This window comes from Tachyglossus aculeatus, chromosome 1, assembly GCF_015852505.1.
Source record: "Tachyglossus aculeatus isolate mTacAcu1 chromosome 1, mTacAcu1.pri, whole genome shotgun sequence".
NCBI lineage: Eukaryota > Metazoa > Chordata > Mammalia > Monotremata > Tachyglossidae > Tachyglossus > Tachyglossus aculeatus.
In genome coordinates, this window is record NC_052066.1 from 2466289 (window position 1) to 2493024 (window position 26736).

Consider the following 26736-nt stretch of genomic DNA (forward strand, 5'->3'; position numbering starts at 1 on the left):
GGGGGAGGCCCCACAGCACCTGTATAGATGTATATATGTTTGTACGTATCTATTACTCTATTTTATTTGTACATATTTAATCTATTTATTTTATTTTGTTAATATGTTTTGTTTTGTCGTCCGTCTCCCCCTTAGAGACGGTCCCTACCCAACAGCGGGCTCACAGTCTAGAAGGGGGAGGCCCCACAGCACCTGTATAGATGTATATATGTTTGCACGTATTTATTACTCTATTTTATTTGTACATATTTATTCTATTTATTTTATTTTGTTAATATGTTTGGTTTTGTTGTCCGTCTCCCCCTTAGAGACGGTCCCTACCCAACAGCGGGCTCACAGTCTAAAAGGGGGAGGCCCCACAGCACCTGTATAGATGTATATATGTTTGTACGTATCTATTACTCTATTTTATTTGTACATATTTAATCTATTTATTTTATTTTGTTAATATGTTTTGTTTTGTCGTCCGTCTCCCCCTTAGAGACGGTCCCTACCCAACAGCGGGCTCACAGTCTAGAAGGGGGAGGCCCCACAGCACCTGTATAGATGTATATATGTTTGCACGTATTTATCACTCTATTTATCACTCTATTTATTTTATTTGTACATGTTTATTCTATTTATTTTATTTTGTTAATATGTTTGGTTTTGTTGTCCGTCTCCCCCTTAGAGACGGTCCCTACCCAACAGCGGGCTCACAGTCTAAAAGGGGGAGGCCCCACAGCACCTGTATAGATGTATATATGTTTGTGCGTATCTATTACTCTATTTTATTTGTACATATTTAATCTATTTATTTTATTTTGTTAATATGTTCTGTTTTTTCGTCCGTCTCCCCCTCCTAGACTGTGAGCCCGCTGTTGGGTAGGGACCGTCTCTAGATGTTGCCGACTTGGACTTCCCAAGCGCTTAGTCCAGTGCTCTGCACACAAAGGCGCTCAATAAATACGATTGAATGAATGAGCCCGTTGTTGGGTAGGGACCGTCTCTAGATGTTGCCTACTTGGACTTCCCAAGCGCTTAGTACAGTGCTCTGCACACAGTAGGCGCTCAATAAATACGATTGAATGAATATGTGCCAAGCACTGTTCTAAGCGCTGGGGAGGTTACAAGGTGATCAGGTTGTCCCACGGGGGGCTCCCAGTCTTCATCCCCATTTTCCAGATGAGGTCACTGAGGCCCAGAGAAGTGAAGTGACTTACCCAAAGTCACCCAGCTGACAATTGGCAGGGTGGGGATTTGAACCCATGACCTCTGACTCCAAAGCCCGGGCTCTTCCCACTGAACCACGCTGCTTGCCACCCCCCGGATTTTTGCACCCGGAATTTTGTTTAGACACCTTTTAGACTGTGAGCCCACTGTTGGGTAGGGACTGTCTCTATATGTTTCCACCTTGTACTTCCCAAGCGCTTAGTACAGTGCTCTGCACACAGTATGCGCTCAATAAATACGATTGATGATGATGACACCTCGGGTTTTGGGGCAGAAAACCCCGGCATCTTTTTTTTTTTTGACAGCCCAGTGATTGTGTAGACTCCCCCCCCCTCCCCCCCCCAACCCGGTGGTTTTCAGATACATGTACCTTTTTGGACGCCCCAAGATTCTGGAGCCGGCCCTGGGCTTGTGTTGACGCCCAGGTGGTCTTGCAGACACCCTGGGTTTGTTTAGACACCCCGGGATTTTAGGAGGAGGCCCGGGGGTTTTGCAGACACCCTGGGTTTTTTTGGACACCTCGGGAATTTAGGAGGCCTGGGTTTTTTTTGACACCCCGGGTTTTTTGGACACCCCTGGATTTAAGGAGGTGGCCCGGGTTTTTTTTAGACACCCCGGGTTTTTTGGACACCCCTGGATTTTAGGAGATGGCCCGGGTTTTTTTAGACACCCCGGGATTTTGTAGACACACCTGGATTTTAGGAGAAGGCCCGGGGGTTTTGCAGACACCCCGGGTTTTTAGACACCCCGGGATTTTAGGAGGCGGCCCGGGTTTTTTTAGACACCCCGGGTTTTTTGGACACCCCTGGATTTTAGGAGATGGCCCGGGTTTTTTTTAGACAGCCCGGGATTTTTTAGACACCCCGGGATTTTAGGAGGCGGCCCGGGGATTTTGCAGACACCCCGGGGTTTTCAGACACCCCGGGATTTTTAGACACCCCAGGATTTTAGGAGGCGGCCCGGGGGTTTTGCAAACACCCCGGGTTTTTAAGACACCCCTGGATTTTAAGAGGCGGCCCGGGTTTTTTTCAGACACCCCGGGATTTTTAGACACCCCGGGATTTTAGGAGGCGGTCCGGGGATTTTGCAGACACCCCGGGGTTTTTAGACACCCCGGGATTTTTAGACACCCCGGGATTTTAGGAGGTGGCCCGGGGGTTTTGCAGACACCCCGGGTTTTTTGGACACCCCTGGATTTTAGGAGGTGGCCCGGGTTTTTTTAGACACCCCGGGTTTTTTTAGACACCCCAGGATTTTAGGAGGCGGCCCGGGGGTTTTGCAGACACCCCGGGTTTTTTAGACACCCCGGGATTTTAGGAGGCGGCCCGGGGATTTTGCAGACACCCCGGGTTTTTTTTGGATACCCCGGGTTTTTTAGACACCCCGGGATTTTAGGAGGCGGTCCGGGGATTTTGCAGACACCCCGGGTTTTTGTAGACACCCCGGGATTTTAGGAGGCGGCCCGGGAATTTTGCAGACACCCCGGGTTTTTTAGACACCCCTGGATTTTAAGAGGCGGCCCGGGGTTTTTTCAGACACCCCGGGTTTTTTTTGACACCCCGGGATTTTAGGAGGCGGCCCGGGGGTTTTGCAGACACCCCGGGTTTTTTTTAGACACCGGGGGTTTCTGGAGACGGGCCGGTGATTGGGTAGGCCACCCGGTTTCCTTGGTGATTGGGTAGACACCTGGGATTTTTGTAGCCCTCCCCCACAGTGGTTTTTTTTAGAAACCCCGGGATTTTTGGAGGCGGCCCGGGGCGTCTCCCCCATCCCCTGCCTCTCCCTCCGCACAGGCCTGGGGGAGGGAGGGAGGGAGGGAGCTCTCCGTGCCCGCGGTGCTGACCCCAAATCCGGAGACCCCCGGCCCCAGAGACCCCCAGGCCCCCAGACAGAGGCCCCGCAGCCCCAGAGACCCCCCACATCCCCAGAGACCCTGTGCCCCCAGAGACCCCCACATCCCCAGAGACCCTGTGCCCCTAGAGACCCCCAGCCCCAGAGACCCTGTGCCCCCAGAGACCCCCACATCCCCAGAGACCCCCAGCCCCAGAGACCCTATGCCCCCAGAGTCCCCAGGCCCCAGAGACCCTGTGCCCCCAGAGTCCCCAGGCCCCAGAGACCCTGTGCCCCCAGAGACCCCCACATCCCCAGAGACCCCCAGCCCCAGAGACCCTGTGCCTCCAGAGACCCCCGGCCCCAGAGACCCTGTGCCCCCAGAGACCCCCACATCCCCAGAGACCCCCAGCCCCAGAGATCCTGTGCCCCCAGAGACCCCCGGCCCCAGAGACCCTGTGCCCCCAGAGACCCCCACATCCCCAGAGACCCTGTGCCCCCAGAGACCCCCAGAGACCCCCGGCCCCAGAGGAGACCCTGTGCCCTCAGAGACCCCCGGCCCCAGAGACCCTGTTCCCCCAGAGACCCCCGACCCCAGAGACCCTGTGCCCCCAGAGACCCCCGGCCCCAGAGACCCTGTGCCCCCAGAGACCCCCGGCCCCAGAGACCCTGTGCCCCCAGAGTCCCCAGGCCCCAGAGACCCCGTGCCCCCAGAGACCCCCACATCCCCAGAGACCCCCAGCCCTAGAGACCCTGTGCCCCCAGAGACCCTGTGCCCCCAGAGACCCCCAGCCCCAGAGACCCTGTTCCCCCAGAGGCCCCCGGCCCCAGAGGCCCCGCAGCCCCAGAGACCCTGTTCCCCAAGAGACCCCCGGCCCCAGATGATGATGATGGTATTTGTTAAGCGCTTACTATGTGCAAAGCCCTGTTCTAAGCGCTGAGACCCCCGGCCCCACAGACCCCGCAGCCCCAGAGACCCCCGGCCCCAGACACCCTGTTCCTCCAGAGACCCCCGGCCACAGAGACCCCCCAGACCCCCAGAGACCCCCAGCCCCAGAGGCCCCACAGCTCCAGAGACCCCCAGCCCCAGAGGCCCCACAGCTCCAGAGACCCCCAGCCCCAGAGACCCTGTGCCCCCAGGGACCCCCCCCCCCCAGCCCCAGAGGCCCAGCAGCCCCAGAGCCCCCCAGCCCCAGAGACCCTGTTCCCCTAGAGACCCCACAGCCCAGAGACCCCCAGCCCCAGAGACCCTGTGCCCCTAGAGACCCCCTGCCCCCAGAGACCCCCAGCCCCAGAGACCCTGTTCCCCTAGAGACCCCACATCCCAGAGACCCCCAGCCCCAGAGACCCTGTGCCCCTAGAGACCCCCTGCCCCCAGAGACCCCCAGAGGCCCCACAGCTCCAGAGACCCCCGGCCCCAGAGACCCTGTGCCCCTAGAGACCCCGCAGCCCAGAGACCCCCAGCCCCAGAAACCCTGTTCCCCTAGAAACCCCGCAGCCCAGAGACCCCCGGCCCCAGAGACCCTGTGCCCCCAGAGACCCCCAGCCCCAGAGACCCTGTGCCCCCAGAGACCCCCGGCCCCAGAGACCCTGTGCCCACAGAGACCCCCGGCACCAGAGACCCTGGGCCCACAGAGACCCCCGGCCCCAGAGGATACCCTGTGCCCCCAGAGACCCCCTAGCCCCAGAGACCCTGTGCCCCCAGAGACCCCCTAGCCCCAGAGACCCTGTGCCCACAGAGACCCCCGGCCCCAGAGACCCTGTGCCCCCAAAGACCCCGCAGCCCAGAGACCCTGTGCCCTCAGAGACCCCCGGCCCCAGAGACCCTGTTCCCCCAGAGACCCCCGACCCCAGAAACCCTGTGCCCACAGAGACCCCCGGCCCCAGAGACCCTGTGCCCTCAGAGACCCCCAGCCCCAGAGACCCTGTGCCCCCAGAGACCCCCAGCCCCAGAGACCCCCAGCCCCAGAGGAGACCCTGTGCCCCCAGAGACCCCCGCAGCCCCAGAGATCCCCAGCCCCAGAGACCCTGTGCCCACAGAGACCCCGCAGCCCAGAGACCCCCAGACCCCCAGAGACCCCCAGCCCCAGAGACCCTGTGCCCCCAGAGACCCCCCAGCCCCAGAGACCCCCAGCCCCAGAGGCCCCACAGCTCCAGAGACCTCCAGCCCCAGAGACCCTGTGCCCCCAGAGACCCCCCCAGCCCCAGAGACCCCCCAGCCCCAGAGGCCCCGCAGCCCCAGAGACCCCCCCCCCGGCCCCAGAGACCCCCCGGCCCCAGAGACCCTGTGCCCCCAGAGACCCCAGGCCCCAGAGACCCTGTTCCCCTAGAGACCCCGCAGCCCAGAGACTCTGCACCCCCAGAGACCCCCGGCCCCAGAGACCCCGCAGCCCCAGAGGCCCCCCGGCTGCTGTGTGTCCTCAGTCATGTCCCTGCCCTCTCTGGGCCTCTGCCCCACCATGGGGAGAAGCCCTACCAGCCGCCCCCAGCTCAAGGCCCGCTTCCTCGGCTGGTGGGGGCCGAGGCCGGGGATGGGGGCGTCCACTATGGGGCCCCCCACCCACCAGCGCAGGCCTCCCACGCAAAGGTCATTTTTTAGGCCGGGCCCGGGGCCAAAGGCCTTGCTTGACCTGTGCAGGCCGGGCCCACGCTCTCTCTCTCTCTCTCTGTGTCCCATGGAGGCCATCATCATCATCATCGATCGTATTTATTGAGCGCTTACTGTGTGCAGAGCACTGTACTAAGCGCTTGGGAAGTACAAATTGGCAACACATAGAGACAGTCCCTACCCAACAGTGGGCTCACAGTCTAAAAGGGGGAGACAGGCCGGGGTCACTGTCTGTTTTGTGGAGTCCGGGGCCAGTGTAAGGGTCTGCCCATGGAGGCCGGGGGGTGCATTGGACTTTGATAAGTACTTATCATGTGCCAGTCATTCATTGAATTCATTCGATCGTATTTATTGAGCACTTCATTCATTCATTCAATCGTATTTATTGAGCGCTTACTGTGTGCAGAGCACTGGACTAAGCGCTTGGGAAGTCCAAGTTGGCGGCATATAGCGACGGTCCCTACCCAACAACGGGCTCATTCGTTCATTCATTCATTCGTTCAGTGGTATTTATTGAGCGCTAACTGTGTGCAGAGCACTGGCTAAGCGCTTGGGAAGTCCAAGTTGGCGACATATAGCGACGGACCCTACACAACAACGGGCTCATTCGTTCATTCATTCATTCAGTGGTATTTATTGAGCACTAACTGTGTGCAGAGCACTGGACTAAGCGCTTGGGAAGGCCAAGTCGGCGACATATAGCGCCGGTCCCTACCCAACGGCGGGCTTACAGTCTAGAAGGGGGAGACGGACAACAAAACCAAACATATTAACAAAATAAAATAAATAGAATAAATATGTACAAATAAAATAGAGTAATAAATCCGTACAAACATATATACATATGTGCAGGTGCTGTGGGGAGGGGAAGGAGGTAAGGCGGGGGGGATGGGGAGGGGGAGGAGGGGGAGAGGAAGGAAGGGGCTCAGTCTGGGAAGGCCTCCTGGAGGAGGTGACCTCTCAGTAGGGACTTGAAGGGAGGAAGAGAGCAAGCTTGGCGGATGGGCAGAGGGAGGCCATTCCAGGCAAATCGGGTTGGACACAGTCCCTGTCCCACGTGGGCTCACAGTCTTCATCCCCATTTTACAGATGAGGGAAACGAGGCCCAGGGAAGTGAAACGACTTGCCCGAGGTCACACAGCAGACAAGTGGCAGAGTCGGAATTAGAACCCAGGGCCTCCTGATTCCCACGCCCGGGCTCACAGTCTAGAAAGGGTGACCATTAGTATGCATTGGACTTTGATAAGTGCTTACCATGTGCCGGTCATTCATTCCTCCATTCAATCGTATTTATTGAGCGCTTACTGTGTGCAGAGCACTGGACTAAGCGCTTGGGAAGTCCAAGTTGGCAACATATAGAGACGGTCCCTACCCAACAGCGGGCTCACAGTCTAGAAAGGGCGACCGTTAGTGTGCATTGGACTTCGATAAGTACTTACCATGTGCTAGTCATTCATTCCTTCAATCGTATTTATCGAGCGCTTACTGTGTGCAGAGCACTGGACTAAGCACTTGGGAAGTCCATGTTGGCAACATATAGAGACGGTCCCTACCCAACAACGGGCTCATTCATTCGTTCATTCAATCGTATTTATTGAGCGCTTCCTGTGTGCAGAGCACTGGACTAAGCACTTGGGAAGTCCAAGTTGGCAACATCTAGAGATGGTCCCTACCCAACAGCGGGCTCACAGTCTAGAAGGGGGAGACAGACAGCAAAACCAAACATATTAACAAAATAAAATAAATAGAATAAATATGTACAAGTAAAATAAATCAATAAATTGAATAATAAATATGTACAAACATATATACATATATACAGGAGCAGTGGGGATTCATTCATTCATTCTATCATATTTATTGAGCACTTACTGTGTGCAGAGAACTGGACTAAGCGCTTGGGAAGTCCAAGTTGGCAACATATAGTGACGGTCCCTACCCGACAGCGGGCTCACAGTCTAGAAGGGGGAGACAGACAACAAAACAAAACATATTAACAAAATAAAATAAATCGAATAAATATGTACAAGTAAAATAAATCAATAAATTGAGTAATAAATACGTACAAACATATTTACATATATACAGGAGCAGTGGGGATTCATTCGTTCATTCATTCCATCATATTTATTGAGCGCTTACTGTGTGCAGAGCACTGGACGAAGCCCTTGGGAAGTCCAAGTCGGCAACATCTAGAGACGGTCCCTACCCGACAGTGGGCTCACGGTCTAGAAGGGGGAGACAGACAACAAAACAAAACATATTAACAAAATAAAATAAATAGAATAAATATGTACAAGTAAAATAAATCAATAAATTGAATACTAAATACGTACAAACATATATACATATATACAGGAGCAGTGGGGATTCATTCATTCATTCCATCATATTTATTGAGCGCTTACTGTGTGCAGAGCACTGGACTAAGCGCTTGGGAAGTCCAACTTGGCAACATAGAGAGACGGTCCCTACCCGACGACGGGCTCACAGTCTAGAAGGGGGAGACAGACAGCAAAACAAAACATATTAACAAAATAAAATAAATAGAATAAATATGTACAAGTAAAATAAATAAATAAATGCGGACAAACATATATCCAGGAGCGGTGGGGATTCATTCATTCATTCCATTGTATTTTTTGAGCGCTTACTGTGTGCTGAGCACTGTACTAAGCGCTTGGGAAGTCCAAGTTGGCAACATACAGAGACGGTCCCTACCCGACAGCGGGCTCACAGTCTAGAAGGGGGAGATGGACGACAAAACCAAACATGTGGACAGGTGTCAAGTCCTCAGAGTAAATAGAATTAGAGCTAAATGCAAATCATTAAGAAAATAAATAGAATAGTAAATATGGACAAGTAAAATAAATAGAGTAATCAATCTGTACAGGCATATATACAGGTGCTGTGGGGAGGGGAAGGTGGTAGGGTGGAGGGAATGGGGAGGAGGAGAGGAAAAAGGGGGCTCAGTGTGGGAAGGCCTCCTGGAGGAGGTGAGCTCTCAGTAGGGCTTTGAAGGGTGGAGAGCTTGGCGGACTAGCTAGCTTGTGCATCTAGCTTTCTTTCTGTTTATTTTCAATCAATCAATCATATTTATTGAGCGCTTACTGTGTGCAGAGCACTGGACTAAGCGCTTGGGAACACCAAGTTGGCAACATCTAGAGACGGTCCCTACCCAACAGCGGGCTCACAGTCTAGAAGGGGGAGACAGACAACAAAACAAAACATATTAACAAAATAAAATAAATAGAATAGATATGTACAAGTAAACTAAATAAATATATAGAATAATAAATACGTACAAACATATATACATATATATTTTGATGACGACACCCGTCCACATGGTTTGTTTTGTTGTCCGTCTCCCCCTTCTACACTGTGAGCCCGTTGTTGGGTAGGGACCGTCTCTATAGGTTACTGACTTGTTGTTCCCCTGTGCTTAGTACAGTGCTCTGCACACAGTAAGCGCTCAATAAATAAGATTCTAGATTGTGAGCCCACTGTTGGGTAGGGACCGTCTCTATATGTTGCCAACTTGGACTTCCCAAGCACTTAGTACAGTGCTCTGCACACAGTAAGCGCTAAATAAATACGATTCTAGACTGTGAGCCCACTGTTGGGTAGGGAACATCTCTATATGTTGCCAACTTGGACTTCCCAAGCGCTTAGTCCAGTGCTCTGCACACAGTAGGCGCTCAATAAATACAATTCTAGACTGTGAGCCCATTGTTGGGTAGGGACCGTCTCTATAGGTTACCGACTTGTCGTTCCCACATGCTTAGTCCAGTGCTCTGCACTCATTCATTCATTTGATCGTATTTATTGAGCGCTTACTGTGTGCAGAACCAGCGTGGCTCAGTGGATTGAGCCCGGGCTTTGGAGTCAGAGGTCACGGGTTCAAATCCCTACTCCGCCAATTGTCAGCTGCGTGACTTTGGGCAACTCACTTCTCTGGGCCTCAGTTCCCTCATCTGTAAAATGGGGATGAAGACTGTGCGAGCCCCATGTGGGACAACCTGATCGCCTTGTAACCTCCCCCGCGCTTAGAACAGTGCTTTGCCCATAGTAAGCGGTTAATAAATGCTATCATTATTATTATATTATTACTTCACTCCTCTGTGCCTCAGTTCCCTCATCTGTAAAATAGGGATGAAGACTGTGAGCCCCATGTGGGACAACCTGATCGCCTTGCAACCTCCCCCGCGCTTAAGCACATAGTAAGTGCTTAATAAATGCCATCATTATTATTATATTATTACTTCACTTCTCTGTGTCTCAGTTCTCTCATCTGTAAAACGGGGATGAAGACTGTGAGCCCCATGTGGGACAACCTGATCACCTTGCAACCTCCCCCGCGCTTAGAACAGTGCTTTGCCCATAGTAAGCGCTTAATAAATGCTATCATTATTATTATATTATTACTTCACTCCTCTGTGCCTCAGTTCCCTCATCTGTAAAACGGGGATGAAGACTGTGAGCCCCATGTGGGACAACCTGATCACCTTGCAACCTAATAAATGCTATCGTTATTATTATATTATTACTTCACTCCTCTGTGCCTCAGTTCCCTCATCTGTAAAATAGGGATGAAGACTGTGAGCCCCATGTGGGACAACCTGATCGCCTTGCAACCTCCCCCGCGCTTAGAACAGTGCTTTGCCCATAGTAAGCGCCTAATAAATGCTATCATTATTATTATATTATTACTTCACTCCTCTGTGCCTCAGCTCCCTCATCTGTAAAACGGGGATGAAGACTGTGAGCCCCATGTGGGACAACCTGATCGCCTTGCAACCTAATAAATGCTATCATTATTATTATATTATTACTTCACTCCTCTGTGCCTCAGTTCCCTCATCTGTAAAACAGGGATGAAGACTGTGAGCCCCATGTGGGACAACCCGATCGCCTTGCAACCTCCCCTGCGCTTAGAACAGTGCTTTGCACATAGTAAGCGCTTAATAAATGCTATCATTATTATTATATTATTACTTCACTCCTCTGTGCCTCAGCTCCCTCATCTGTAAAACGGGGATGAAGACTGTGAGCCCCATGTGGGACAACCTGATCGCCTTGCAACCTAATACATGCTATCATTATTATTATATTATTACTTTACTCCTCTGTGCCTCAGCTCCCTCATCTGTAAAATAGGGATGAAGACTGTGCGAGCCCCATGTGGGACAACCTGATCGCCTTGCAACCTAATAAATGCTATCGTTATTATTATATTATTACTTCACTCCTCTGTGCCTCAGTTCCCTCATCTGTAAAATAGGGATGAAGACTGTGAGCCCCATGTGGGACAACCTGATCGCCTTGCAACCTAATACATGCTATCATTATTATTACATTATTACTTCACTCCTCTGTGCCTCAGTTCCCTCATCTGTAAAATGGGGATGAAGACTGTGCGAGCCCCATGTGGGACAACCTGATCACCTTGCAACCTAATGAATGCTATCATTATTATTATATTATTACTTCACTCCTCTGTGCCTCAGTTCCCTCATCTGTAAAACAGGGATGAAGACTGTGCGAGCCCCATGTGGGACAACCTGATCGCCTTGCAACCTAATACATGCTATCATTATTATTATATTATTACTTCACTCCTCTGTGCCTCAGTTCCCTCATCTGTAAAATAGGGATGAAGACTGTGAGCCCCATGTGGGACAACCTGATCGCCTTGCAACCTAATAAATGCTATCATTATTATTATATTATTACTTCACTCCTCTGTGCCTCAGTTCCCTCATCTGTAAAATGGGGATGAAGACTGTGAGCCCCATGTGGGACAACCTGATCACCTTGCAACCTAATAAATGCTATCATTATTATTATATTATTACTTCACTCCTCTGTGCCTCAGTTCCCTCATCTGTAAAATGGGGATGAAGACTATGAGCCCCATGTGGGACAACCTGATCGCCTTGCAACCTCCCCCGCGCTTAAGCACATAGTAAGCGCTTAATAAATGCTATCATTATTATTATATTATTACTTCACTCCTCTGTGCCTCAGTTCCCTCATATGTAAAACAGGGATGAAGACTGTGAGCCCCATGTGGGACAACCTGATCACCTTGCAACCTCCCCCGCGCTTAGAACAGTGCTTTGCACATAGTAAGCGCTTAATAAATGCTATCATTATTATTATATTATTACTTCACTCCTCTGTGCCTCAGTTCCCTCATCTGTAAAATAGGGAGGAAGACTGTGCGAGCCCCATGTGGGACAACCTGATCTCCTTGCAACCTCCCCCGTGCTTAGAACAGTGCTTTGCCCCTAGTAAGCGCTTAATAAATGCTATCATTATTATTATATTATTACTTCACTCCTCTGTGCCTCAGTTCCCTCATCTGTAAAATAGGGATGAAGACTGTGAGCCCCATGTGGGACAACCTGATCGCCTTGCAACCTAATAAATGCTATCGTTATTATTATATTATTACTTCACTCCTCTGTGCCTCAGTTCCCTCATCTGTAAAACGGGGATGAAGACTGTGAGCCCCATGTGGGACAACCTGATTGCCTTGCAACCTAATAAATGCTATCATTATTATTATATTATTACTTCACTCCTCTGTGCCTCAGTTCCCTCATCTGTAAAATGGGGATGAAGACTGTGAGCCCCATGTGGGACAACCTGATCACCTTGCAACCTAATAAATGCTATCATTATTATTATATTATTACTTCACTTCTCTGTGCCTCAGTTCCCTCATCTGTAAAATAGGGAGGAAGACTGTGAGCCCCATGTGGGACAACCTGATCGCCTTGCAACCTCCCCCGCACTTAGAACAGTGCTTTGCACATAGTAAGCGCTTAATAAATCATCAATCATATTTATTGAGCGCTTACTGTGCGCAGAGCACTGTACTAAGCGCTTATAATAATAATGGCATTTGTTAAGCGCTTACTATGTGCAAGGCACTGTTCTAAGCGCTGGGGGGGATACAATGTGATCAGGTTGCCCGTGTGGGGCTCACAGTCATCATCCCCATTTTACAAATGAGGGAACTGAGGCTCCGAGAAGTGAAGTGACTTGCCCAAGGTCACACAGCAGGCACGTTGGCGGAGTCGGGATTCGAACCCATGACCTCTGACTCCAAAGCCCGGGCTCTTTCCACTGAGCCATGCTGCTAAATGCTATCATTATTATTATATTATTACTTCACTCCTCTGTGCCTCAGTTCCCTCATCTGTAAAATGGGGATGAAGACTGTGAGCCCCATGTGGGACAACCTGATCGCCTTGCAACCTCCCCCGCTCTTAGAACAGTGCTTTGCCCATAGTAAGCGCTTAATAAGTGCTATCATTATTATTATATTATTACTTCACTCCTCTGTGCCTCAGTACCCTCTTCTGTAAAATGGGGATGAAGACTGTGAGCCCCATGTGGGACAACCTGATCGCCTTGCAACCTAATAAATGCTATCGTTATTATTATATTATTACTTCACTCCTCTGTGCCTCAGTTCCCTCATCTGTAAAATGGGGATGAAGACTGTGAGCCCCATGTGGGACAACCTGATCGCCTTGCAACCTCCCCCGCGCTTAGAACAGTGCTTTGCCCATAGTAAGCGCCTAATAAATGCTATCATTATTATTATATTATTACTTCACTCATCTGTGCCTCAGCTCCCTCATCTGTAAAACGGGGATGAAGACTGTGAGCCCCATGTGGGACAACCTGATCGCCTTGCAACCTAATAAATGCTATCATTATTATTATATTATTACTTCACTCCTCTGTGCCTCAGTTCCCTCATCTGTAAAACAGGGATGAAGACTGTGAGCCCCATGTGGGACAACCCGATCGCCTTGCAACCTCCCCTGCACTTAGAACAGTGCTTTGCCCATAGTAAGCGCTTAATAAATGCTATCATTATTATTATATTATTACTTCACTCCTCTGTGCCTCAGTTCCCTCATCTGTAAAATAGGGATGAAGACTGTGAGCCCCATGTGGGACAACCTGATCGCCTTGCAACCTAATAAATGCTATCATTATTATTATATTATTACTTCACTCCTCTGTGCCTCAGTTCCCTCATCTGTAAAATGGGGATGAAGACTGTGAGCCCCATGTGGGACAACCTGATCGCCTGGCAACCTAATAAATGCTATCATTATTATTATATTATTACTTCACTCCTCTGTGCCTCAGTTCCCTCATCTGTAAAATGGGGATGAAGACTATGAGCCCCATGTGGGACAACCTGATCGCCTTGCAACCTCCCCCGCGCTTAAGCACATAGTAAGCGCTTAATAAATGCTATCATTATTATTATATTATTACTTCACTCCTCTGTGCCTCAGTTCCCTCATATGTAAAACAGGGATGAAGACTGTGAGCCCCATGTGGGACAACCTGATCACCTTGCAACCTCCCCCGCGCTTAGAACAGTGCTTTGCACATAGTAAGCGCTTAATAAATGCTATCATTATTATTATATTATTACTTCACTCCTCTGTGCCTCAGTTCCCTCATCTGTAAAATAGGGAGGAAGACTGTGCGAGCCCCATGTGGGACAACCTGATCTCCTTGCAACCTCCCCCGTGCTTAGAACAGTGCTTTGCCCCTAGTAAGCGCTTAATAAATGCTATCATTATTATTATATTATTACTTCACTCCTCTGTGTCTCAGTTCCCTCATCTGTAAAACGGGGATGAAGACTGTGAGCCCCATGTGGGACAACCTGATCGCCTTGCAACCTAATAAATGCTATCGTTATTATTATATTACTACTTCACTCCTCTGTGCCTCAGCTCCCTCATCTGTAAAACGGGGATGAAGACTGTGCGAGCCCCATGTGGGACAACCTGATCACCTTGCAACCTAATGAATGCTATCATTATTATTATATTATTACTTCACTCCTCTGTGCCTCAGTACCCTCATCTGTAAAATAGGGATGAAGACTGCGAGCCCCATGTGGGACAACCTGATCGCCTTGCAACCTAATACATGCTATCATTATTATTATATTATTACTTCACTCCTCTGTGCCTCAGTACCCTCATCTGTAAAATAGGGATGAAGACTGCGAGCCCCATGTGGGACAACCTGATCGCCTGGCAACCTCCCCTGTGCTTAGAGCAGTGTTTTGCACATAGTAAGCGCTTAATAAATGCCATTATTGTTATTATTATTATGAAGCGCTCAATAAATAGGGCTGAAATAATGATCGGATGACGGAGTGCGTGTGTTTTTGTGTCGGGGCCGTGTCCCCTCCTTCCAGGGGCTCTGCCATCTCCAAGATCATCGGGCGCAACGTGAGCAGCTCGGGCCGCTTCGCGCCCACCGTGCGGCTCTGGGTGTTCGAGGAGACGGTGGGCGGCCGCAAGCTGACCGACATCATCAACCAAGACCACGAGAACGTCAAGTACCTGCCGGGACACAAGCTGCCCCCCAACGTGGTGAGTCCGCCCGGCTCGGGCCTGCCACGTCCATTCATCCCCTCGTATTTATTGAGCGCCTACCGCGTGCGGAGCGCCGGACTGGGCGCTTGGGAAGTCCAAGTTGGCAACATCTAGAGACGGTCCCTAGCTATCAATCAATCGTATTTATTGAGCGCTTACTGCGTGCGGAGCGCCGGACTGAGCGCTTGGGAAGTCCAAGTTGGCAACATCTAGAGACAGTCCCTATTAATCAATCAATCAATCGTATTTATTGAGCGCTTACTGTGTGTAGAGCACCGGATTGAGCGCTTGGGAAGTCCAAGTTGGCAACATCTAGAGACGGTCCCTAGCAATCAATCAATCAATTGTATTTATTGAGCGCTTACTGTGTGCGGAGCGCCGGACTGGGCGCTTGGGAAGTCCAAGTTGGCAACATCTAGAGACAGTCCCTATTAATCAATCAATCAATCGTATTTATTGAGCGCTTACTGTGTGCGGAGCGCCGGACTGAGCGCTTGGGAAGTCCCAGTTGGCAACATCTAGAGACGGCCCCTAGCTATCAATCAGTCGTATTTATTGAGCGCTTACTGCGTGCGGAGCGCCGGACTGGGCGCTTGGGAAGTCCAAGTTGGCAACGTCTAGAGACGGGCCCTAGCTATCAATCAATCGTATTTATTGAGCGCTTACTGCGTGCGGAGCGCTGGACTGAGCGCTTGGGAAGTCCAAGTTGGCAACATCTAGAGACGGTCCCTAGCAATCAATCAATCAAATTTATTGAGCGCTTACTGTGTGCGGAGCACCGGATTGAGCACTTGGGAAGTCCAAGTTGGCAACATCTAGAGACAGTCCCTATTAATCAATCAATCAATCGTATTTATTGAGCGCTTACTGTGTGTGGAGCGCCGGACTGGGCGCTTGGGAAGTCCAAGTTGGCAACATCTAGAGACGGTCCCTAGCAATCAATCAATCAATCAATCGTATTTATTGAGCGCTTACTGTGTGCGGAGCACCGGACTGAGCGCTTGGGAAGTCCAAGTTGGCAACATCTAGAGACAGCCCCTAGCTATCAATCAATCGTATTTATTGAGCGCTTACTGTGTGTGGAGCACCAGACTGAGCGCTTGGGAAGTCCAATTTGGCAACATCTAGAGATGGTCCCTAGCAATCAATCAATCAATCGTATTTATTGAGCGCTTACTGTGTGCGGAGCACCGGACTGAGCGCTTGGGAAGTCCAAGTTGGCAACATCTAGAGACAGTCCCTATTAATCAATCAATCAATCGTATTTATTGAGCGCTTACTGTGTGTGGAGCGCCGGACTGGGCGCTTGGGAAGTCCAAGTTGGCAACATCTAGAGACGGTCCCTAGCAATCAATCAATCAATCAATCGTATTTATTGAGCGCTTACTGTGTGCGGAGCACCGGACTGAGCACTTGGGAAGTCCAAGTTGGCAACATCTAGAGATGGTACCTAGCAATCAATCAATCAATTGTATTTATTGACCACTTACTGTGTGCAGAGCACTGGACTAAGCGCTTGGGAAGTCCAAGTTGGCAACATCTAGAGACGGTCCCTACCCAACAGTGGGCTCACAGTCTGAAAGGGGGAGACAGAGAACAAAACCATACTAACAAAATAAAATGAATAGAATCAATGAATTGTATTTATTGAGCGCTTACTGCGTGCGGAGCACTGGACTGAGCACTTGGGAAGTCCAAGTTGGCAACATCTAGAGACGGTCCCTACCCAGCGGCGGGCTCCCGGCCTAGAAGGGGAGACAGACAACAAAACCAAACATATTAACAAAATAAATACAATATGTACAAATAAAATGAATAAATAGAGTAATAAGTACGTACAAACATATGTACGTATATACAGGTGATCAATCAATCAATCAGTCGTATTTATTGAGCGCTTACTGTGTGCGGAGCACTGGACTAAGCGCTTGGGAAGTCCAAGATGGCAACATCTAGAGACGGTCCCTACCCAACAGTGGGCTCACAGTCTAAAAGGGGGAGACAGAGAACAAAACCATACTAACAAAATAAAATGAATAGAATCAATCAATCATATTTATTGAGCGCTTACTGTGTGCGGAGCACTGGACTGAGCGCTTGGGAAGTCCAAGTTGGCAACATCTAGAGACGGCCCCTAGCTATCAATCAATCACTCGTATTTATTGAGCGCTTACTGTGTGCGGAGCACCGGACTGAGCGCTTGGGAAGTCCAAGTTGGCAACATCTAGAGACGGTCCCTAGCAATCAATCAATCAATCGTATTTATTGAGCGCTTACTGTGTGCGGAGCACTGGACTAAGCGCTTGGGAAGTCCAAGTTGGCAACATCTAGAGATGGTCCCCAGCAATCAATCAATCAATCGTATTTATTGAGCGCTTACTGTGTGCGGAGCGCCGGACTGAGCGCTTGGGAAGTCCAAGTTGGCAACATCTAGAGACGGTCCCTAGCTATCAATCAATCGTATTTATTGAGCGCTTACTGCGTGCGGAGCGCTGGACTGAGCGCTTGGGAAGTCCAAGTTGGCAACATCTAGAGACGGTCCCTACCCAACAGCGGCCTTACAGTCTAGAAGGGGGAGACAGACAACAAAACCAAACATATTAGCAAAATAAATACAATATGTACAAATAAAATGAATAAATAGAGTAATAAGTATGTACAAACATATGTACGTATATACAGGTGATCAATCAATCAATCAGTCGTATTTATTGAGCGCTTACTGTGTGCAGAGCACTGGACTAAGCGCTTGGGAAGTCCAAGATGGCAACATCTAGAGACGGTCCCTACCCGACAGCGGGCTCACAGTCTAAAAGGGGGAGACAGAGAACAAAACCATACTAACAAAATAAAATGAATAGAATCAATCTTACTTATTGAGCGCTAACTGTGTGCGGAGCACTGGACTGAGCGCTTGGGAAAGACAAGTTGGCAACATCTAGAGACGGTCCCTACCCAGCAGCGGGCTCACGGCCTAGAAGGGGGAGACAGACAACAAAACCAAACATATTAACAAAATAAATACAATATGTACAAATAAAATGAATAGAGTAATAAATACATACAAACATATGTACGTATATACAGGTGATCAATCAATCAATCGTATTTATTGAGCGCTTACTGTGTGCGGATCACTGGACTAAGCGCTTGAGAAGTCCAAGATGGCAACATCTAGAGACGGTCCCTACCCAACAGTGGGCTCACAGTCTGAAAGGGGGAGACAGAGAACAAAATCATACTAACAAAATAAAATGAATAGAATCAATCGTATTTATTGAGCGCTTACTGTGTGCGGAGCACTGGACTGAGCGCTTGGGAAGGACAAGTTGGCAACATCTAGAGACGGTCCCTACCCAGCGGCGGGCTCACGGCCTAGAAGGGGGAGACAGACAACAAAACCAAACATACTAACAAAATAAATACAATATGTACAAATAAAATGAATAGAGTAATAAATACGTACAAACATATGTACGTATATACAGGTGATCAATCAATCGTATTTATTGAGCGACATATGTACGTATATACAGGTGATCAATCAATCGTATTTATTGAGCGCTTACTGTGGGCAGAGCCCTGGACTAAGCGCTTGGGAAGTCCAAGTTGGCCACATCTAGAGACGGTCCCTACCCGACAGCGGGCTCACAGTCTAGGAGGGGGAGACGGACAACAAGACAAAACATATTAACAAAATAAAATAGACTAAATGTGTAGAAATAAAATAAATAAAAATAAATATTCATTCATTCAATCGTATTTATTGAGTGCTTACCGTGTGCAGAGCACTGGACTAAGCACTTGGGAAGTCCAAGTCGGCAACATCTAGAGACGGTCCCTACCTGACAGCGGGCTCACAGTCTAGAAACGGGAGATGTACGACAAAACAAAACATATTAACCAAATAAAATAAATAGAATAAATATGTACAAGCAAAATAAATGAATAAATAGAGTAATAAATCTGTACAAACATATACATTCATATACATTCATTCATTCATTCAATCGTATTTATTGAGTGCTTACTGTGTGCAGAGCACTGGACTAAGCGCTTGGGAAGTGCAAGTTGGCAACATATAGAGACGGTCCCTACTCAACTGCAGGCTCACAGTCTAGAAGGGGGAGACGGACAACAAAACAAAACATATTAACAAAATAAAATGAATAGAATAAATATGTACCAAAAAAATCAATAAATAAAGAGTAATAAATCTGTACAAACATATATACATTCATTCATTTAATCGTATTTATTGAGCGCTTACTGTGTGCAGAGCACTGGACTAAGCGCTTGGGAAGTCCAAGTTGGCCACACATAGAGATGGTCCCTACCCAACAGTGGGCTCATAGCCTAGAAGGGGAAGATGGACGACAAAATAGAACATATTAACCAAATAGAATAAATATGTACAAGTAAAATAAATAAAAAAGAGTAATAAATCTGTACAAACATATATACATTCATTCATTCATTTAATCGTGTTTATCGAGCGCTTACGTTGTGCAGAGCACTGGACTAAGCCCTTGGGAAGTCCAAGTTGGCCACATCTAGAGACGGTCTCTACCTGTCAGTGGGCTCACAGTCTAGAAGGGGGAGACGGCTGACAAAACAGAACATATTAACCAAATAAAATAAATAGAATGAATATGTACAAGTAAAATAAATAAAAAAATAGAGTAATAAATCTGTACAAATATATATACATTCATTCATTCCTTTAATCGTATTTATCGAGCGCTTACTGTGTGCAGAGCACTGTACTAAGCGCTTGGAAAGTCCAAATTGGCCACATCTAGAGATGGTCCCTACCTGACAGTGGGCTCACAGTCTAGAAGGGGGAGATGGATGACAAAACATAACACATTAACCAAAGAAAATGAATAGAATAAATATGTACAAGTCAAATAAATAAAAAAAGAGTAATAAAACTGTACAAACATGTATACATTCATTCATTCATTCAATTGTATTTATCGAGCGTTTACTGTGTGCAGAGCACTGTACTAAGAGCTTGGGAAGTCCAAGTTGGCCACATATCCAGCGCTTAGAACAGTGCTTTGCACATAGTAAGCGCTTAATAAATGCTATTATTATTATTATTATATAGAGACGGGCCCTACCCAACAGCAGGCTCGCAGTCTATAAGGGGGAGACGGACGACCAAACAGAACACATTAACCAAATAAAATGAATAAATATGTACAAGTCAAATAAATTAAAAAATAGAGTAATAAATCTGTACAAACATATGTACATTCATTCATTCATTTAATCGTATTTATCGAGCGCTTACTGTGCGCAGATCACTGGACTAAGCGCTTGGGAAGTACAAGTTGGCTACATCTAGAGACGGTCCCTACCCGACAGCGGGCTCACAGTCTAGAAGAGGGAGACGGACGACAAAACAGAACACATTAACCAAATAAAATGAATAGAATAAATATGTACAAGTCAAATAAATAAAAAAATAGAGTAATAAATCCGTACAAACATATATACATATATCCAGGTGCTGTGGGGAGGGGAAGGAGCTTCTGGACTGTGAGCCCACTGTTGGGTAGGGACCGTCTCTAGATGTTGCCAACTTGGACTTCCCAAGCGCTTAGTACAGTGCTCTGCACACAGTAAGCGCTCGATAAATACGATTGATTGATTGATTGATTGAAGGAGGTAAGGCTGGGGGGAATGGGGAGAGGATGGAGGGGGCTCAGGGTGGGAAGGCCTCCGAGGTTGGCCTCGGTGGGCGCCCTGTGACCCGGGGTGGTCTCGCCCGTCATCCTCATCATCCTCAATCGTATTTATTGAGCGCTTACTATGTGCAGAGCACTGTACTAAGCGCTTGGGAAGTACAAATTGGCAACATATTGGTCCCCACCCAGGTGGCCGTGCCGGATGTAGTGGACGCCGTGGCCGGGGCCGACATCCTGGTCTTCGTCCTGCCCCATCAGTTCATCGCGCCCACCTGTGCCCAGATGGCGGGACACCTCAAACCCGGGGCCTTTGGCATCTCCCTCATCAAGGTAAGCCCCCCTCCACCACCCCCCATAACCCCCAGCCCCCTTGCTCCTTTCATTCATCCATTCAATCATATTTATTCATTCAGTCGTATTTATTGAGCGCTTACTGTGTGCAGGGCACTGGACTAAGCGCTTGGGAAGTCCAAGTTGGCAGCATCTAGAGACGGTCCCTACCCAACGGTGGGCTCACAGTCTAGAAGGGGGAGATGGACGACAGAACCAAACATATTAACAAAAGAAAATAAATAGAATAAATATATATAAGTATAATAAATGGAGTAATTCCTTCATTCATTCAATTGTATTTATTGAGCGCTTACTGTGTGCAGAGCACTGGACTAAGCGCTTGGGAAGTCCAAGTCGGCAACATATAGAGACGGTCCCTACCCAACGGCGGGCTCACAGTCTAGAAGGGGGAGATGGACGACAAAACAAAACATATTAACAAAAGAAAATAAATAGAATAAATATGTACAAGTACAATAAATGAATGGAGTAATTCATTCATTCAATCATATTTATTGAGCACTTACTGCATTCAATCACATTTATTCATTCAATCGTATTTATTGAGCGCTTACTGTGTGCAGAGCACTGGACTATAACCCCCAGGCCCCTTCCTCCTTTCATTCATCCATTCAATCATATTTATTCATTCAGTCGTATTTATTGAGCGCTTACTGTGTGCAGAGCACTGTACTAAGCGCTTGGGAAGTCCAAGTCGGCAACATATAGAAACGGTCCCTACCCAACCGCGGGCTCACAGTCTAGAAGGGGGAGATGGACGACAAAACAGAACATATTAACAAAAGAAAATAAATAGAATAAATATGTACAAGTAAAATAAATGGAGTAATTCCTTCATTCATTCAATTGTATTTATTGAGTGCTTACTGTGTGCAGAGCACTGTACTAAGGGCTTGGGAAGTACAAGTTGGCAACATATAGAGACGGTCCCTACACAACGGTGGGCTCACAGTCTAGAAGGGGGAGATGGACGACAGAACAAAACATATTAACAAAAGAAAATAAATAGAATAAATATGTACAAGTACAATAAATGAATAGAGTAATTCAGTCATTCAATCGTATTTATTGAGGGCTTACTGCATTCACTCATATTTATTCATTCAATCGTCTTTATTGAGCGCTTACTGTGTGCAGAGCACTGGACTATAACCCCCAGGCCCCTTGCTCCTTTCATTCATCCATTCAATCATATTTATTCATTCAGTCGTATTTATCGAGCGCTTACTGTGTGCAGAGCACTGGACTAAGCGCTTGGGAAGTCCAAGTTGGCAACATAGAGAGATGGTCCCTACCCAACGGCGGGGTCACAGTCTAGAAAGGGGAAATGGATGACAGAACCAAACATATTAACAAAAGAAAATAAATAGAATAAATATGTACAAGTAAAATAAATGAATGGAGTAATTCCTTCATTCATTCAATCGTATTTATTGAGCGCTTACTGTGTGCAGAGCACTGGACTAAGCGCTTGGGAAGTCCAAGTCGGCAACATATAGAGACGGTCCCTATCCAGCGGCGGGCTCACAGTCTAGAAGGGGGAGATGGACGACAAAACCAAACATATTAACAAAAGAAAATAAATAGAATAAATATGTACAAGTACAATAAATGAATAGAGTAATTCAGTCATTCAATCGTATTTATTGAGGGCTTACTGCATTCAATCATATTTATTCGTTCAATCGTCTTTATTGAGCGCTTACTGTGTGCAGAGCACTGGACTATAACCCCCAGGCCCCTTGCTCCTTTCATTCATCCATTCAATCATATTTATTCATTCAGTCGTATTTATCGAGCGCTACTGTGTGCAGAGCACTGGACTAAGCGCTTGGGAAGTCCAAGTTGGCAGCATCTAGAGACGGTCCCTACCCAACGGCGGGGTCACAGTCTAGAAAGGGGAGATGGATGATAGAACCAAACATATTAACAAAAGAAAATAAATAGACTAAATATGTACAAGTAAAATAAATGGAGTAAATCCTTCATTCTTTCAATTGTATTTATCGAGTGCTTACTGTGTGCAGAGCACTGGACTAAGCGCTTGGGAAGTACAAGTTGGCAACATATAGAGACGGTCCCTACACAACGGTGGGCTCACAGTCTAGAAGGGGGAGATGGACGACAAAACAAAGCATTAACAAAAGAAAATAAATAGAATAAATATGTACAAGTAAAATAAATGAATACATAGAGTAATTCCTTCCTTCATTCAATTTTATTTATTGAGCGCTTACTGTGTGCAGAGCACTGTACTAAACGCTTGGAAAGTCCAAGTCGGCAACATATAGAGACGGTCCCTACCCAACGGCGGGCTCACAGTCTAGAAGGGGGAGATGGATGACAAAACCAAACATATTAACAAAATAAAATAAATAGAATAAATATGTACAAGTAAAATAAATGGAGTCATTCATTCATTCAATCGTATTTATTGAGCATTTACTGTGTGCAGAGTACTGTACTAAGTGCCTGGGAAGTACAAGTTGGCAACATATAGTGACGGTCCCTACCCAACGGCGGGCTCACAGTCTAGAAGGGGGAGGTGGATGACATACCAAACATATTAACAAAAGAAAATAAATAGAATAAATAAATGAAAATAAAGTAAAATAAATGAATAAATAGAGTAATTCCTTCATTCATTCAATTGTATTTACTGAGCACTTACTGTGTGCAGAGCACTGGACTAAGCGCTTGGGAAGTCCAAGTCGGCAACATCTAGAGACGGTCCCTACCCATCAGCGGGCTCACAGGCTAGAAGGGGGAGACAGACAACAAAACAAAACATATTAACAAAAGAAAATAAATAGAATAAATATGTACAAGTACAATAAATGGAGTCATTCATTCATTCATTCGTATTTATTGAGCGCTTACTGCATTCAATCATATTTATTCATTCAATCGTATTTATTGAGCGCTTACTGTGTGCAGAGCACTGGACTATAACCCCCAGGCCCCTTGCTCCTTTCATTCATCCATCCAATCATATTTATTCATTCAGTCGTATTTATTGAGCACTTACTGTGTGCAGAGCACCGTACTAAGCGCTTGGGAAGTCCAAGTCGGCAACATATAGAGACGGTGCCTACCCAACGGCGGGCTCACAGTCTAAAAGGGGGAGATGGACGATAAAACAACACTTATTAACAAAAGAAAATAAATAGAAAAAATATGTACAAGTAAAATAAATGGAGTAAATTCTTGATTCATTCAATTGTATTTATTGAGTGCTTACTGTGTGCAGAGCACTGTACTAAGCGCTTGCGAAGTCCAAGGCGGCAACACCTAGAGACGGTCCCTACTCAACAGTGGGCTCACAGTCTAGAAGGGGGAGATGGACGACAAAACCAAACATATTAACAAAAGAAAATTAATAGAATAAATATGGACTAGTAAAATAAATGAATAAATAGAGTAATTCATTCATTCATTGAATCGTATTTATTGAGCGCTTGCTGCATTCATGTTATTCACTTGGAAAGGAATACTTGGGGCATGTTTTGTAGTTTATTTATTTATGTATTTATCTTGTACATATCTATTCTATTTATTTTACTGTGAATCACAGCTGCATGATGCTCCTTCTGAAGAATGATTGAGATTTACTAATAATAATCAATTCTATTTGTTCTGACAACTTCACCCGTCCGCCTGTTTTCTTGTTTATTTATTTATGTATTTACCTTACTTGTACATATCTGTTCTATTTATTTTACTGTGAATCACAGCTGCATGATGCTCCTTCTGAAGAACGATTGAGATTTACTAATAATAATCAATTCTATTTGTTCTGACAACTTGACACCCGTCCGCCTGTTTTGTTGTTTATTTATTTATGTATTTATCTTGTACATATCTATTCTATTTATTTTACTGTGAATCACAGCTGCATGATGCTCCTTCTGAAGAATGATCGAGATTTAATAATAATAATTCTATTTGTTCTGACAACTTGACACCCGTCCGCCTGTTTTGTTGTTTATTTATTTATCTTACTTGTACATATCTATTCTATTTATTTTATTTTGTTAGTATGTTTGGTTTTGTTCTCTGTCTCCCCCGTCTAGACTGTGAGCCCGCCGTTGGGTAGGGACCGTCTCTATGTGTTGCCAACTTGGACTTCCCAAGCGCTTAGTACAGTGCTCTGCACACAGGAAGCGCTCAATAAATATGATTGATTGATTGATTGATTGATTCTCTGTCTCCCCCTTCTAGACTGTGACCCCGCCATTGGGTAGGGACTGTCTCTATATGTTGCCGACTTGGGCTTCCCAAGCATTTAGTACAGTGCTGTGCACACAGTAAGCGCTCAATAAATATGATTGATTGATTGATTGATTGATTCTCTGTCTCCCCCTTCTAGACTGTGAGCCCGCTGTTGGGTAGGGACCGTCTCTATATGTTGCCGACTTGGACTTCCCAAGCGCTTAGCACAGTGCTCTGCACACAATAAGTGCTCAATAAATATGATTGATTGATTGATTGATTGATTGTCCATCTCCCCCTTCTAGACTGTGAGCCCGCTGTCAGGTAGGGACCGTCTCTAGATGTAAGCGCTCAATAAATACAATTGATTGACTGATTGATTGATTGTCCGTCTCCCCCTTCTAGACTGTGAGCCCGCTGCCAGGTAGGGCCCGTCTCTAGATGTAAGCGCTCAATAAATATGATCGATTGATTGATTGATCATCATCAATCATATTTATTGAGCGCTTACTGTGTGCAGAGCACTGTACTAAGCGCTTGGGAAGTCCAAGTTGGCAACATATAGAGGCGGTCCCTACCCAACAGTGGGCTCACAGTCTAAAAGTGTGCTCTAGATGTTGTTGCCAACTTGGACTTCCCAAGCGCTTAGTCCAGTGCTCTGCGCACAGTAAGCGCTCAATAAATACAATTGATTGATTGATTGATTGATTGTCCGTCTCCCCCTTTTAGACTGTGAGCCCGCTGTCGGGTAGGGCCCGTCTCTAGATGTAAGCGCTCAATAAATACGATTGATTGATTGATTGATTGATTGATCTAGATGTTGTTGCGAACTTGGACTTCCCAAGCGCTTAGTCCAGTGCTCTGCGCACAGTAAGCGCTCAATAAATACGATTGATTGATTGATTGATTGATTGTCCGTCTCCCCCTTTTAGACTGTGAGCCCGCTGTCGGGTAGGGCCCGTCTCTAGATGTAAGCGCTCAATAAATACGATTGATTGATTGATTGATTGATTGCTCTAGATGTTGTTGCCAACTTGGACTTCCCAAGCGCTTAGTCCAGTGCTCTGCGCACAGTAAGCGCTCAATAAATACAATTGATTGATTGATTGATTGTCCGTCTCCCCCTTCTAGACTGTGAGCCCGCTGTCGGGTAGGGCCCGTCTCTAGATGTAAGTGCTCAATAAATATGATTGATTGATTGATTGATTGATCTAGATGTTGTTGCCAACTTGGACTTCCCAAGCGCTTAGTCCAGTGCTCTGCGCACAGTAAGCGCTCAATAAATACGATTGATTGATTGATTGATTGATTGATTGTCCATCTCCCCCTTCTAGACTGTGAGCCCGCTGTCAGGTAGGGACCATCTCTAGATGTAAGCGCTCAATAAATA

General features: G+C 47.0%; 1 protein-coding gene across 1 annotated transcript in view; it reads left to right on the top strand.

Annotated features, from left to right (window-relative positions):
• LOC119925345 (glycerol-3-phosphate dehydrogenase [NAD(+)], cytoplasmic-like) overlaps positions 1 to 26736 on the top strand; it is a 72857-nt gene that overhangs the window by 4974 nt on the left and 41147 nt on the right. Inside the window, exons 2-3 of the mRNA XM_038743437.1 lie at positions 14904 to 15081; positions 20970 to 21110. Of these exons, the coding sequence (XP_038599365.1) occupies positions 14904 to 15081; positions 20970 to 21110 (319 nt within the window). The remainder of the gene's footprint in view (positions 1 to 14903; positions 15082 to 20969; positions 21111 to 26736) is intronic.